This window comes from Haliaeetus albicilla, chromosome 9 (assembly GCF_947461875.1).
Source record: "Haliaeetus albicilla chromosome 9, bHalAlb1.1, whole genome shotgun sequence".
In the NCBI taxonomy this organism is placed as follows: domain Eukaryota; kingdom Metazoa; phylum Chordata; class Aves; order Accipitriformes; family Accipitridae; genus Haliaeetus; species Haliaeetus albicilla.
Genome location: NC_091491.1, coordinates 9,514,300 through 9,530,885, shown reverse-complemented (window position 1 = coordinate 9,530,885; position 16,586 = coordinate 9,514,300). Strand labels below are relative to the sequence as shown.

The 16,586-nt window shown below is 43.5% G+C and overlaps 1 protein-coding gene across 2 annotated transcripts in view; it reads right to left on the bottom strand.

The window, feature by feature from the left end:
• The window catches only part of LOC104314634 (SPNS lysolipid transporter 2, sphingosine-1-phosphate), a 141,782-nt gene that overhangs the window by 5,369 nt on the left and 119,827 nt on the right, over positions 1–16,586 (bottom strand). Inside the window, exons 11-13 of one of the 2 annotated variants that reach the window (XR_011326093.1) lie at positions 16,295–16,458; positions 15,632–15,714; positions 1,064–1,110 (exon numbers count right to left, since the gene is read on the bottom strand). Coding sequence is in view for 1 of the 2 variants with exons in the window: in XM_069791467.1 (XP_069647568.1) it covers positions 1,068–1,110; positions 16,295–16,458 (207 nt within the window). In the remaining variant the exon portion in view is untranslated. The remainder of the gene's footprint in view (positions 1–1,063; positions 1,111–15,631; positions 15,715–16,294; positions 16,459–16,586) is intronic. The other variant, XM_069791467.1, reaches the window with a different exon arrangement.

The following is a 16,586-nucleotide window of genomic DNA, read 5'->3' as shown; positions in this document are numbered from 1 at the left end:
CAAAAGAGAAGAAAATACAGTGAAAAACCTAGGTGTGCACAGGCCCCAAGTGTTCAGTGTTTTATAAGGCAAGTCTCAGCAACACCACCCAGGATTTCCTCCCAGATATTTTGAGGCTTTTTTTTTAAAAAAAACCCCTTTGTCTAAAAGCTACTGATAAATAATAACAACGTGTTGAGTCCACATCCAGCCCAGAGACTGCAAGGTACAGGCAGGCCTGTCGTATCCTTAGCCTACACCAGAATATACTCCCCTCTGTGGAAATAACACATCTGCTGTACTAGAGATTGTATTAAATCTTTTCCCTGAAAGACCATTCTTAAGTGTGTTATTGAGTTCTGATTTTATGATTAGTCTTTCAATGCATTTAATTTATGGGAAAGAAATCTCCTCTTCAAAAACTTGCTTTAATTAATTTTGGCTACAGTAAAATGCTGGGAAGTGTTTATCAATTGTTGCAGCTCTGAGCTGCAGTGCTGTGACTGTTGGTGAGTGATAAGAATAGCGTGAACACAAGGGAGAAGAAAGGGCAGCGGGAGTGGGACTCTCCCTCTGGCTCGCTGCCGAGGCCTCAGCTCTGTCACCCTCAATCAAGGGTTGCAGTGGGGACAGTCCCAGCAACAACATGCAAGTTCATGCGCTGCCAGAAAACATTTTTCTGCAGAAAATTTGGAATATGCTAGGAATGGTCATTTGATAGCAAGCAGATGTTGGACCAAGAGCAATGCAGCAGCAGGTTTCAGGAATGCAAGCTGTGTTCTAAGTTCTGGCCTCGGACAATCACACAGGCTGCTGGTCAAGTCAATAGGGGTTGCATGGTCTTACCTGCTTAAAGAAGGGAGCACCAGGTTTCTGGAAGCAACTCAGCACAACAAAGGCCACTTGAGTTGACCCCTGGTTTCCCTGTTCTTGATTTGCTCTGATTTGGGTTGAGGGTAGCAAAGGTACAGACCATGGCTGTCTAAGGTTAACTTCTTTCCAATTTATAAGAAAAGAAATGGGTTGACAGGGGTTTTGGAGCAGATGGGTAGCTTGAAACCAATTGCTAGTTTGGGTCACTCACCGACTCAGACTTTCACAGAGGCCGGTGGCATCACAAGTTGATTCACCCTGGTGAAGGGAAAACAAAAGTGACACGTGAGAGCTGCAATTAGCAAAGAAACAGGCTCCTAAAAACATACCAGCCTATTAAATCCAGGTTCCTGTTGCTCCACAGTTTCTAAAGAGATAGGACATTAATAACTGTCCTGCATGATGGTACAAAGTGAAACCCTTTCACACAGTGGTGTCTGATAGCAGTTCTGACAATTGCTGGAACATGCCAAGTAACGTTACTGACACTAATTGACAAGGATTTGGGAAGGTCCCAGAGGCATTCAGATGTAGCAATTGTTTCCCTAAGCCAGTGACAAGACTGTTTATACAGTGGCTGTTGAATGGTGTCCTTCAGACTGACAGCATAAATGTAAACAGTCACCACTGATAAAAATTAAATTAAGAAAAAAAGGAACTGTCTTTCACTTTTCAGCTCCTGAAGACCTGCTGCTGTTCCAGACAACTGCTCCCAAGTGATGGATGGAGTCCAGTGGGGACTGCAGTGTCACCAGGCAGAAGCTGTTCTTGGCAACGTGCTGTCCTGTACCTCCTGCTACCGAGGGCAGCGAGGGGAACAGTTCCTGTTTGCTCTGTGGGGTACCCAGGGAAAAGACAGCAATAGTTTTACAAAGTTCATCCCTTAGCCCTGCTCTTCCTCACTGCAGTATGTGCCCTGTGCAAGTCAGCCTTCCTCGTCAATAGCTCTCCTGCTGCAGCAGATCCTCTCCTCTCCCACAGTGTTCATGCCTTCCCAGACAGTGGTTACGTAGGGACAGGAGCAAGCTCCTGTGATAGTGTTCAGCGCAGCAGGGCCCCTGTGTGGACTGTAAGGAAGACAAGTCACCCTCTGACTCTGGGACTTGCTTTCTATCTCAGATGCTCCCCTGACCTCAGTGAGAACTCCTGGATTCTTATATCGACACTGGAGAACCGCCACCTCACCTAAGGACCTGGCTTGATGCCACATTTGAGTGCTTTTACCCAAATGCACTCTGGCTGTACTTGGCCAATAGGAGAATAAATCTGAGTCACAAAGCAAGAGTCTTCTCATACCATTTGGCTGTGCTAACTTAAAATAACAGATAGATAAACTGAAACAGCAGCATTTTATACCTTAAAGGATTGCAGCAGGATTTTGCCATCACATGCAAAAGCACAGCTTCTTTCTGAATCGGTGAAAAACTTGGGCAGGTTTACAGGGAAGATCACAGAAACCATCACTGCCTGAGGTCCTAGCAGGTAAGAACTTCGCAGTGAAATATCATTTTCCTTTGGAAATTCATTAAAACTCATCTGTGGCTCTTCACCAGACTTCATACCTGACCCAGGACACTCTTCTTTGCTGAAAAGGTGTGATGCTGGATTCAGACACGTGTTCCAGGATAAAAATTAAGCGGTGGTTAGGGGACACCTTCCAAGAAATCTCTGCATCAGGAATCGGCCCAGTTCAGCCAACAGCTCTTAACTTCACACCAACCTCACAGAAAATTTATCTCTAAGATGCATAGAAGCCTCTGCGCCTTCTCTACCTTTCCAGGCTATAAACTGAAATATTTTTGATGCAGGAGCTGATCCGAGTTTCTTTGTAGAGTTATCATTCTTGGTAACCCTACTGCATTGGACATTACGTTGTATTGTACATTGTAACTGTGCTTTAACTATTGGAATACATCAGAGAGAGAAAATGTATTACCTTGTAATGCTACGGTCAACTTCAGAAGTAGGAAGTAAACTATCAGATGTTATGAAGCTATCACAGAATACTGAAAGTCCTGATGTTTGAATGTGCCGTAATATTGTTTGAAAGTCACGCCCCTTAACATGTAATTCATTCCACATTTTTACAAGATACAGAAAATATACAGAAAAAGTTAAGTTTTGCCATTACTTTCTCTTTAGCACACCTGCATTGCTGACAGATGAACTGTAAATACACACACAACCTTCCTTCTTATATTACTTATAGTTCAGCCTCCTATGGGATAAAATGTACCTCCCACGTAAGTACTTCTGGTGTCCCTAAGTCATGAGAGTTACTTGTTCTTTGCATTTTAACACATTTCTCTCAACTTCTGCTTTATCTCTGTTTTACAGACAGGAACAGAGGCCTAGAGGGGCTAATCCTGAAATGCATTGAGAAGATTTCACGGGAAATTAGACCCCACATGACTTGAGAACCTGCTGGGGAGAGAAGTGACTTTCAGGGATCATATAGGAAGCTAGTAGGCGGAAGAGGGAACGGAAATATTCTCCCAATTTTCCAACAGTGCAGTCTTCATTCTCTCTGAGCACTGTGTTGTAGACAGGGGTCCCTGGCTTATGCACCACCTGATTTCAATGAGGCTCAGCTTACAGGTGGCAGCAGGTCAGCTGTCAATTTTTGTTTCTTTTTTTTAAGCAAAATGAGTAATACTAAATTTTAGATTCCCTTAGGGAGTAAAATGTAGTACATGGACTTAAGCTAACAAGGCTCAAGAGCATCTAAATCCCTGTTTAAGTCCCACTTGCCTTTCTAATAACGATAATCCCGCCCTGAATAGATTGTCGCTTCCGATTTGGTGATATCTGCTGACTAAACATTGGTTCCTGAATTGTTCTATTTTCTCTGCAGTGTTTTTTCAAGATTGTGAATGTTTTCATTCCTTGAAGAGAGCGGGGTGGGAACCACTCTGTTGTTTCCTGAGGGGGAGGAAACTTACCCAAATTGCCTTTCAAGAACAGAAGCTGTACAACTTTTTTGGTTGTTTTTATGGGCTCCTCCAGCAGTTAAAAATGTGGCTGACTCCTTCTAACCCCATCATTTCCTCTCCTGTCAAACCCAAATATTTCTCCTAGATCCTATCAAACCATTTCTATGTAGTGTGACAGCATCTATAATTCTGAAGTATTTATAAGACTGTCTGTTTAATATTAAACTACATGTTCTGGAGCTGTTAAATATTTATACTATGTAAAATGGATCTAATTTCACAGCACCTCAGCTGGTTAGAGAACTGCATAAGAAAAAGAAGATGAATTTAAGATAACAGATGAGTGGCCAGGATCGTTTACAGGTCAGCTATACTCTACTTTGTTTCAAGAACTGTGCAGAGATTATTCTGAAAATGCTCTGTCCCTTTCAGTCTAGCTGGTCACCAAGCCAAGAGATAATGGAGATTACCGTTTGTAATACAGCCAGCACTGCTGTACAGTTCCTGGCACAATCTGGGCCCTGTGAGGCCTTTTGAAAGAGTTTTTGCTGCCCACATCCACTCCAAGAATGCTCTGCTCCACCCTGTGCCAGCAAGAATAAAACCCACACCTCCCTTCTCACCTGCAGCTCCATCTGCTCCAACAATTCAGGGTGAAGTTGTGAGAAGCAGTGGTGGGCTATGTCCCCCACTGACTTTCCATAACCTATAGGCTACTGAACGTTTGAGCTCCATGAATGTCATCTCTGTTCATGAGCTCAAACTCAAGCAACAGGACATCAAGAAAGAGAACACACTTTAGTATGTATGTGCAGCAGCATCATGCACAAGACTCCAGGAGAAAGGCTGTGCTTATATAAAGCTTTTGTGAATGCTGGCAACACCGTTTAATGTTAAGTTTCATATGTAACTTAAACAACACACATATTTCAATATCCTACAGCTTTCTGAAAGCCCTGTTTTCTTGCTATCTAAACAAGTCAGGCTCTGGCTTTTGTAACAGAGAAGCATATTAGGAAATAATGCCCTAATTTTTACAGCCTGCTATACTTAACATCACTTAACTTTTACAGCCAACAATAAAATGCTTCGGTGGGGTCCTTCTAGCCTGCAAATAACTCATTTTTTGACTAGCAGGAGCTCATTCAGCAGACAAAAGTATTGGGGCTACAGGGGCAGCTAGATCACTGGACTTAGCAGCAACTCCTGCCTGTGGTTAAGGATCCTTCTCCTTCCTTCATTTCACTGAAGAGAATTCTGTGTTTCTGAAGTACTGTGCAATATGCTGTAAAGTGCCTGTCTGAAGCGGCGCTTTAGGAAGGGATACCAGCATAACAGTCACTAGTGGCACCCTTCAGCAAATTCCTCCCTGTCTGAACTTTCTCAGACATTGCGGGGGCGCAGGGGGGGAGGTAAACCTTTCCAAAAGGCCTCGTGAACACACTGAAATCAGAAATTTTAGGTGATTAAATGTTTACATGGACAGACATCCTTGAAAGGTGATGAGACTTTATGACCTTAAATCTAAGACAAACAAATCTCTTTTTCAAATGCAGCTAGTTAAAGGGGGGTTTTGGGGCATCAAAGCGTTAGAGCCAATGACACACTACACCTGTGTATCAGCAATGATTAGCAGCCCAGCCAGGTGCAGCACTCTGCAAATCCAGCTACTGAAACTCATCAGTAGCATTCAAATCTAATGCTGCTGTCTGAACCTCTGCAAGAAAAACAGAGGCTAAGGACTATCATTTGTAGCTCCACACCTGTATGACTTTCAGATGTAAGAGTGAATTTTATCAACTGATAAATGAACCCAGTAAGTTGCACACGAGGTTAGCTCATGCTGTTGTTATCACTGTGTTCCTGCAGATAACTGACAAAATAGTTATGGAGTAGGAGAGCTGGGGCAGCCTTCCACTTTTGATCTCCAAATGCACACAAACTCAGGTCCATCAGGTAAGTTAAAACCCTAGGGTAGAAGTAATGCTGTCACTGTGGTCTCCCTGACGCTTACAAGAGGACAAGTGTAGCTGCAGATGGAAGGAGGAAAGATCATTGAGGCAGGGGAACATACAAGTGGGCTCAGGCACAGGCAAAGTCCTCTCTGCACCATAACCACCTCCTAACTTACCAACTGTGATTCAGAAAGGGACAAATGTCAGGGAAGTGCATGTTTCACATACTGGGCTCACCTCATCAAACATCTTGTTACTGCAGGGATCAATTGCCTTACATAAATCCTTGCTGAAGCCAATTGCCAAAACACATTAACGTTTTAGTGAAAAAAGGAGAGAAATGGACACAAGTTTACAGACCATCCCACTCATATTTTCCATCACTGACTGCACATTGTCAACACCGTCACAGAGTCAGCTTCAAGAGGATATAAAGCTTCTTGCAGTTGGCCTGCCAGCAATACAAACAGGTTAAACACAGGACCAGGAAACACCTTAAAAACACAACCAACCACCCCTCACACATTATCACACTTTATTCGTACTCTACACAGGCCCTGCTGCCTTGTCTCACTGGTATTTCACCACAGAGGCATTTATAGCTGCATTTCACTGGGATTTTGTTGCGTTTCGCTTGAGGACTTTGAATCAGTGAAACTCCATTAAATGCACCAAGTTTCATCTAGTAATGCACAACATCCCCTGGGCCACGCATGTCAGCACTGAGTTCAAGCAAAGATTTCTGCCCCTGAAACAAATCAAAGAAGTCCATGACTATTGTGCTTTCTCTTATTATTTTGCTCACTGCAGAAGCCAAAGTCAGCTCTCTTATCTACTGCAGAGTCCTCTTTTAGCTTGGCTCTCTACCCCACTGGTGAGCGTAACATACTGGTCCCAACATGCACCAGTTTTGCCAGACACTTCACAAAGAGCAAAACCAGCAGGCTGGAGACTCCAGTTCAAGTGTGTAGCTTTTATGCCCTTCATTATACAGAGTTTTTAATCAAGCAGTGCAGGACGTATGTTAGACATTACTGTCCTCCAGTAACTATGTATAGTTGCCATTTTTACCTGCAGTTTGAAGGAGCTGGCTTTGGTTCCCCACTCTACAACAGAGTTCTCGCAGGATGCTGAACAAACTGCTATGTGCACTTGTGCCTCCATCTCCTCCCTAAAAAATAGCTGCAGAACACTAAACCTTAGTACAACCTATTACCTTCTGAGCAGGGTGTAAGAACAGCCAAATCAAGGATTGCTTCCAGAGAACATGTCCTGTTTTAGCAGAACTCAAGCTATTTTGATAGTTAAATCAGTAACTTTGGGACAAGACACTCACAATTAACAACATCATACATTACTGCAGAAACTCAGTGCTTTGATTTAAAAGGCTCCTAGTATGCTGCAGCTGAAAACAATGACTGAAAGTGAAGATGCATGAAAGGTGAGCAATAATCATACATCAACCTAGAAAGATCCCAGTGCATGGTACAGGGACAGGACTGGCACAGCTAAAAATAGTCTGCGCACTGAGCTTCCTGATGCATCATGACAGGTTCATCCAGCCTCCCAGGAACAGGGTCTGTTTGATGAAGCCGAGGTCAGTTTGCTAAAGGAAAAGGACACTAAGCAGAACGCTAACAAAATTTAACAAAGAATCAGGCATAGGAGTAGCTTATATTGGAGTAGGAAACCATTGCTTAATTTAGCTCCGCTGCCTGCTCACGCTCCCTCGTTTCTACCCAGAGAGGAAGCCTGGGGCTTGTGTAAATCTGAAGTACTCCAACCCAAGGCTCAAACAGGACTTGGTTGTGTGCAGCCCTCCTGGCAGCCACTGGCATAGAGTTGCCCTTCCCTCTGGAGATAGAAAAGGTGGATCCGTCTGTAGTGAGCAGCAGCTCTCTCGTGGAGACAGCCCGATGGGAGCTTCGTGCTGGTGATGACAGGTGCTCCACCAGCTGCACTAGAGAAATGAATTGGCTTAAATCCCCTTTTCTTCCTGCACGTCAGTGGGTTTAGCGAATGGAATATGATAATCATGTACAGCAAATACATTTTTTTCTCTCTATTCGGTACAGCCCCTTAAAGCTGCGCAGACTATGTTAGTATTTTCCATCTGTTCATTTAATCTAGGTGCTGAGCATATTTGCCTCCAGAGGAGGAAACATAGGTCAGCTTCTATTTTGCCTCTTTCACAGATCTTGACAGAGGAGAAAACTGGCATAAAGAAAAAATCAATAACCTTTCCTTCTATTTTTCCAGGCAGCTGCAACAGAACAGATGTGAAGATGAGCGGTTAACAGCGCTCATTAGGGTATGAAGGACTTGGATGGAAATGAACTCCAGAGATAAGTCTGCCTTACTGCTCTGCAGTGGTATGCTAATGTGGACTCCTGAAGCTAGTGAAGATGTGGGTCTCTGAAGCCCTCAAAACGTTGTGCCTGAGTCTGCCCCTGTATGTATAATTCTGCCAGATATTGATGGGCTCAGAATTACGGTGGTGGGATTTTTAGTGCCATAGAAGATGTGGCTAACAGCATACTCTTATGTCCACTCAAATAATGGAGGAAAGAGGAAGTGGAGGGTCTTGCTTTTTTCTTGGCATGACTGAATGGGAAAGGGGATAAAACGTGACAGAAAAAGCAGGTATTATCTAATTAAATCTTTAAACAGAAAATCCTGTGGAACTTCCTGATGCCACTTGATTAGATACATAGTTCTTACCTTCCAAAATAACTGCCTCATTATACAGCTCTTTTCATCAACCTCTAAGCTACCAGGTATGGGGAACAGTCCTTGAATTTTGCTCCACTGTAACAGTCTGGGCAAGCCCTGTCTGGCATGTGGTACTGGTCTGGCAGCAACTTCGGGAATGACCAAGCCGGAGCACTTAAGACACTCCATATTGAAACATTGGAAGTAAAACTCCAACAGTTTTGTCCCTGTTTCACTAAAAGATGCCATTCAGGCCAAGGACCCAACCACAAGTAAATTACTCTAACACACCTACAGTCACAGCTTGCTGAAAATCTGCCTTGCAGATTTCTCCACATGAAGAGGTCATCTACTGTTGATAAAAGTCAATACCTTCATAAGATGTTCTGTGATCATGACAGGCTTCAGGAAACAGACTAGCAGGGCTGAATTTTTCATTATTTTTTCTACTTCCTTGTGTCAGAAAGGGTTTCTGGTTTGGAAGGCTGCCTTCTGTACAGTGCTTCAGTCACCTGCGTGGACTCTGATCAGATTTTGTATCTGTGCCAGGGCACCCTTAGCAAAGAAACCATCTTAGTGAGAGTTTAAAATATCCTCCTGTGTGATAAAGTCCCTCCATGCCAAGAACTGTCCTTTGCAATGACAATGCAAACTGACATATTGAATCCATTGTAAGCATATGGTTTGTAAGTGCCCCTTGTACCTTGTGGGCAAGTGCTTTCAATCCTGTTTTACAGCTGATGAGCATTTTAGGGACAGCATCTGACTTCTTGAAGGTTGCAGCAGAGAGTCAGTAGCCAAGACAGCAGTAGGACTCCAAGCAGTTCTTGATCTGGTGCTCTTCTTGGACAAGTAAGCTTTGCCTTCCTGTAACTTCAGGCACATGGAGAAATTCCATTCTTGCTGTAAAACAGCACTTAAGTAGCTAAGAACAGTCTAAGAATATTGTTTTCCTTTTTCTGTGGCACAGGAGATTAACCTCAAAAGGTCAGTAGATGTGGGGAATTGTTGGGCTTGGAGAACCATGAAGTTCTGCTTGCAGCCTCTTCTGTAGCTTGCAGTTAGCCAGAGCTATGCCAACACCAGCTGGCTCAATCCTGCCTGTACTTAAGCAAAGCTCCTGTTGCCAACAATTAACCTGAACAGCATATTTCAAATGCCATGAGCATTTTGTGTAAGGACCACAACTGAGCTCAAAATGTTTGTGAACAACCAAACTGACCCTTGACATCTTCCTACCTAACCTGCAGGAAATCCGCAGGTTGACTAAAGCAACGGAATAAATCAGTATTTTCTTCTATGAGACCATATTTTCCATCTGCATGAAACCAGCAGCTCCCAAATGAAGAAGCAAACCAGCATTTAAAATTCAGCCAGTCCCAAGCCATTACATTCTTATATTTGCTAGCTCCATTTATGGAGTTACAAACATAGCTAGTAAACAGGGGAGAAAAAACCCCAGCTCTACAAGCAGGCTTTTCCGACCAGTAATAAAACTACTTACATTTTCACCACCTCTTCCCTTCATGTTCTCAAGTCTTTGATTCCATATAAACTATCTAATAGTCTAATCTTATTCCATCTGCAGTCTATGCATCTTTATCATGCCACTCTCTGATATTCAGAACACGCTCCTTGCCTCTCTTCTTCCATCATCACAGATCCTCTGCATCCTAATCTGGGCTTTTTGCTGTAAATTCATATGCCTTCAAAGGCCAAGGACATCTTATCTGGGCTAAAAAAGCATTGTGAGTTTTTATCACTGTAGGAAATATTTAATTATTGTTCTTTTGTAAAGTAAAAAACAAACAAAGCAATCATGTTATTCCCCCTAAATAGCTGAGTATCAGCAGTGAGTGGACTGTTCCTCCAATATCCTTTTATGGGAGTTGTTAAAATCCACTTGCTGGCCCTGAAATCCTCAAATCCAAACTCTGCTTCAATGCAGCACTAAGACATCTCTCTAAAGTAAGTGTCCAGCTCTTTAAAAAACCCCTTGCAATACATCTTAAAATACTTCATAGAAGAAATATTCTTTTTAGTAATGCAAACTACCAGTATGGAACAAGCTCTGTATCAGTCTAGCATGCCAGTTTAGTACCTGTGACACTCTTAATGGAGGGGACTCTATCCTTTGCTGGCAACAACATGAGGTCATCTGATGGGTCCTTTCTGTCTCTAACTGCTGCCACAGAAAAATCAGAGAAAAAGAGGGTTGACAACTCTGCAAGTCCTTCCCCTGCCCCACATAATAGAATCTGCAAAGCAAAAATAAGGTCAGACACTTTCAAATTGCTGCAATAGGAGAACTGGGAGATCATTTTATATCTAGTTCTAGAAAAGGCTAAAAATAAGCCTGATGTGAGGCAGAAGACAGTCTGAAAATGGATTATTCTCATTTTTCCTGTAATGTAATTTGCAGATGTGCCGTGTTTAAGACAGCAGAAAAGGTCTATGGACTAGGGATTGTTCTTTTTGCGGCTTGCACTATCTAGTCTGCTATGAGTATTTTCTTTCTAGTGTTTGTACCCACCACTTTTAAAATGAAATGTTTTTCAACACTGCTACTCAGCAAGAGTTTCCACACCTGATCAAAGGTGTTAAGAGTAATTTTTTTTCTTATTAAATGTTTAATTTTAATTTTAGGAGAGAAGAAAATCCTACTAGAGCTGTTTAAATAACCTGATTCTTGTCATGTAAACAAATGGGTGAACTATTTAGGCTTGCAGGTCTCTCTGAAGTGCTGAGTGGTAGCTAGTTAAATACTTAAATTCCTTTGTTCTGACCAGCTGCATCAGTGCAGCTATTTATTCCTGTTCCGTGTCTGCACCAGGGATACATACTGCAGTTGTATCCTGCTGCCTGATCTGCATTGCTGTATCTTTGGCGAAAATATCCAGCATATATCATGCAGGGTGCAGAGAGGAACTGAACAATTATAAAATTTGGATATCCATGCAGAGCATCTATCTGTAGCTCTGGAAGGATATGGGAAAAAACCAGAAAATCTCATGCTTCCAGGTATAAAAACAGGGATTAAATAGAAAAATAAATAAAAATAATTTGAGGGGTAGACTATCCTACACCTGCACAGGGTGGTGTTTCTCAGGAAAAATCTAGGGGAGTTTGGGTTTTCTCTCAGCAACAACTGGGAGTAGCCGTTGTTGGAGACAGGACTGCAGAATCACCCTGCGCCTGCTGCAGAGCATCCGTGGTCCTGCAGGTCTGTGCCCGTGCAGAGACAGAGGATCATTGCTCAGCAATGCTCCAGATGCTTAACACTCACGCTGACTGCCCAGAAAAGAATCACGTTACACACTAATTACATTACAGTGATTTATATGCCCTGGCACCCAAAAGTTGTCGCAGCTTGGGGAAAGGACTTTTTCTTTTTTTTTTTTCCCTCTTCATAATAAAAAGAGCACATTCTTCCCAATTACTGGTGAAGCTGTTGCTTCTATTAAGTACCAATGTAGGCATGTCTTTTGCAGCTCTCCAGGGTGAAGCTTTGTTTTTTCAAGTTATCTGCATTATGAGGGAGGAAGAGGACATAGACAGACCACAGACACAATTCTCAGCAGTGCTGAGCTTTTACTTCCAATGAGTGAAGTACCTGAAGTACTCCTGACCTCTGTAAGTTGCCTTCTGGCTGATATCTGCCAAGGCTGCACAGGTATCAGTGATGGAGCTAGGGAATAAAACGTCATCAGACTTCTGATCTGTTTCTGTAGGGCTCTGCCATGACAAGACTGTATGTGTATGTATCGTCTTCCAGAGGATCTCAAAGTATAGCTTGGGTCTCACAGTTTTCATTAAGCAGGTAAGAGAAATACAGCGCAGAGTGCAGTCATGGTTGGAATAAAATATGACTGCTTTAACCCTCCACTGCAGTAGTACAGAACAGGAAAGGAACAACAATACAGTCAAGTGAAATCACAGCAGAATTGTAGTTGAGTGGTTTAAAAAAGAACTGAAGTATTTATTATTACCGGTGCATAAGAGCTCTTACAGAAACCATTCTTAACCATTTTCCCTCTCTTATCACTTTGGACGGGTGGGATTAAATTTGTGTTATAAAAATTGCACGAAAAATGATTGGATTATATTACAGAGTGATGTACTGTATCATGTTCTCTGCTAGCCCTAAATTTACTAAAAGCCTCTTTAAGCTGTCAGACTTATGAAGCAGCATGAAAATAGTTCTAAAAGAATCGTGATTTTTAAAAAAAAGAATGGCTGTATAAAGAAATTTTTGTCATGAGTGTTTTTGTGAGAGGGGCAGCCTTATTGACTGGAATTCCTGTGCTAAAAAAGTAATCTACAAAATATGCCAGGAATTGTGGCAATGATAAAAGTAGCGTAAAAAAAAAGTCACGAGGCACTGAAAGCCTGGAAATTCTGTTTTTGAAAGGAAGTGTGGTGGAAACTGGAGGAAGCTTTACAGGAAAGTGGGGTTGGTATCCTGATACTCTTGTCCTGCCTGGAAGAAGAAATTATCTCTAAGCAAAAGCCCAGAGACCATTACACAAAGGAACAAACAAACAAAAAAATCCTAGCAATAAAACCCTGAACTACTTTTCACAGAAGCATGGCAATTAAAGCAGGGAAAGCTTAATTTCCATAGGCAGAGCTGCAGAGAGCAGCGTTACACTTCTTTGCTTCCATATTAGTTCATTAGAGAGGTCGGTGACATCTGCCCTGCGTGCCCTGACCCTACTGGTGATGAATGGGTTTAATCTCTGGCGTGTGACACCAGTGTTTGTGATTCCTGCAGGTTAATTGATTTCTTTTGGCAAAGCACATTTCCAAGTCCTGTTGTCTGAGCAGCATGGCTGACTGCAGAGGGAAAACAAGGCATCCCGAAATAAGAAATTCTCCTGTACCCAGCAAGTAATAGGTAGGATACAAGGGAGGACTGGCCAGGCAGAAAGCTATCCTTGCCAAAGGTGCGCAATGCCAAGTGCAGATGGCCAGTCAGATAGGTGGGAGCTGGACGTCGGATCTGGAGTCCAGCATGGAGTTTTAAGCTGCTAATAGCAAAATGCTCTGTTGTCTTTTCCCTCACGGGCAAGCATGCTGCTAATAACAAACAAATCCTCCCCCGTAAATTCTTCCGAGGAGACCACTGAACCTGTCAGCAATGGCAGACGGGACCCAGTCGACAGCACAGACACCACTGCACATGGCAGGGAGAGAAAGAAGCCTTACTCCGCAGTTGCCAACCTTATTAAAGATACTGTCTTACTGTTCAGTAATGTGTCGACGTTGAATTAAGCTGGACTGTCCAGGAATCTGACTGTAGGATGCCAGGGTATTTTTAACATGGGAGTGGGCATATCCCAGAAACAGTGCACTAGGAGTCATTTGAGAGAAATTATTTTGTTAACCATTATTTATGACAACTGTTCTCCCTCTGTATCTGAGCCAGTTTATAACACAAAAGATCTGTGGCTGATTAATATAAAATTCATAAACAAGTGTGAATCAGACAGACCAGGAAAGGGAAGGATGCAGAAAGAGAGCGAGCAACAAAACCACATCTGAAGCCTGAATATGTTTCTTCAAAAAGTGGACCAGTGACTGGTTGGGAAGCTGGTGGGCTTTGGACGTGAACAGAGTACCACCAGATCTGCTCAAGCTAGACAGCAACAGGCAGAAATAAACACTTTTATGCAGGAGAAAGCAGAGTGGTGGGGTGTGATCTCCCTCCCACAGTAACACTACTGCAAAGCTGGTGTTTTGGTGCACTGTAAAACAATCCTGTGAAACACACCAGCGCTGGCACCTAAGCAGAGTCACCCAGTTAGCGACCAGCCTGTGACCTGTAGTGCCTCCTGCGAAAGCCCTCTTCCTTGAGAACTCCACTGGAGCTGTGATACCGGCTGGATTCCACAGTGCATTGCCCAGCATAAAGGTCCGGCTGGGGTTAGACATGCTGTTAAAGATGGGAGTGACCCGAAATTTATCAGTACCTGAATACTGAAATCCTCCTTCACCACCTCAGATGCTGTCATGCCACGCGGGCAACACACATGGTGCAAAGGGACACGTATCTCCACCATAATTATAAGTAAGTGGAACAAGCACTCTCCCCTCTGAATACAGTGAAGACAAACACTGAAGTTCTCCCAGAAACAGGCGGGGGTCCTGGGCGAAGGCTAACGCTATGGCTACACGAGGGGGATTTCATCTGCTGCACTGTATCGCTACCCTGTCACCAAATAGAACTTTTGGCTCCTTGCAGCAAAAAAAGCCACCCTGAGCACCTAGAAACTTATGTTCATCTTGCCATGTCCCCAGGTGATCACTACTTAGACTTGCATGTACAGCTTATGTGCACAATTACAGAAATAGGACTGGAAGACAGCCAGAGAGCACTTCGCATCTTCCTGCCTCAAGACTGAGCCAGGGAGGCCTTCAGAAACACTGGGCAGCTTTCATGTCTTCTCCAAATAATCTGCTGTAGCATTTACCTCTTTTTTTCTCTTAGGAAGTTCTTCCTAACATCTAATCTCTAATTTCACTTCTTGCAATTTAACGCCATTATATGCAGATAACAAATCGGGCACACATCAGTCATATCACATCTCCAAAGCCACACTGAAGTTCAATTATGCAGGACTTAACCTCCTTACAAGATACGTGATGAGGTCTTGTTTCTTCCACAATGTTTAAACATCTCATTATAGCGGGAACATATATATCTAAAGGCACCAGGAGGCGGAAAACCTTTCCTTTCTCTGGTATTTGTGCATGTTAGTAAAAGAAAGGTGGAACTGCTCTTACAGGGCCACAGCACCATCTGTGGCACTGCTTCCAAATCTCTTGCATCCATCTGATATGATCGTGTGAGCCAGAAAGTATCACCCAAACTGTTCACGCACTTATGTCAACCTCCAAACACCTTATCTTCCTTCTAGTCGCACTATGTCTAGTGACAGTGATATGCCAGGGCCCTTCTCCTGAAGGTACAGAAAGGTATACTCTGCTCTCTTTGTCTGCAGAATTCCGACAGCTGTTAACCTCTGCATTGTATGTCTGCATGTCTCCCATTCTCCCAGTGGGAGAAAGGCAAAGGCAACTTATAGTCAACACCAGACTAGTCACCTGCCCACATATTCAGCATGACATTATACATAGATACTCTTATTTTTCGACAATTATGAGAAAGAGACTAACCCCAGAAGTTTGTATGTCATGTGGAAGCGTCTTCCGAATTACTGTAGTTGCCAACCGTGAGGTGGTCCGAATCGGTTTCTTTACTGAAAAACAGTAGCTTTTTTTTTACAAGCTGCAATAAGGGACTGGGAAAGACTATCTTTATTACAGCAACCCTTGAGCATGTATGTCCCCACACACAGCTTTCTTCCTTCTTGCCTGATATTCCTGCGTATTGGAGGTAGTGAGCAGGGCACAGGGGGCTGAGATGGGGCTGTGGGCTCAACGTTGACCACCAAGCTCTGCAAAGTATCTCTTGCTCGTCACCTAGCAGTCCACCGGTTCCAGCACACAGCAACCCCTCACCACAGATGGGCTGGGCTGTGGCATGCTCACGCAAGGGTACAAGGGGCCTGTGGCCTCAAATACTGTGCTCCCCTCCAGGCCATATGGCCAACAACAGAGATCCACCAGAGCAGAAGCGTGTAAAGGATGCTCAGCCAGCACAACCCAAGCCCCTGTGCTTCGTGCAGCCTCATGCACTCTGCTGAGCCGAGGTTCTTAACGCACAGCCCGACATCCTTCACCTGGAAGGACCAACGCCAGGACAAGAGTACAAGCATAACGTTCAAGAGAGAAAACAGGCTGTGGTACCTCCCCATTTGCAATTGCCAGGTTACTCACTGTTGTTCAGCTTTGGCTCGGTCACTTAGGAAGAAGAGGGCTGTGGCCAGGAAAAACATCCCTCCTAGGACAACGACAAACGGGCAGAGCATGAGTGCATACCCCAAGCTGAGGAACTCCCAGACTGGGGACTCCTTTGTGCTTTGTCGTATCAGGTCTGAGATCTAGGAGAGACGGGCAAAAAAATTAGTCACTTAGATGAAAAAGAGACACGATAACAGTGAAGGGAACACAATTCTCTAAACAACCGCCCACTGAACATGTGCATGAGATTTAAAATGGAACAGTGCGT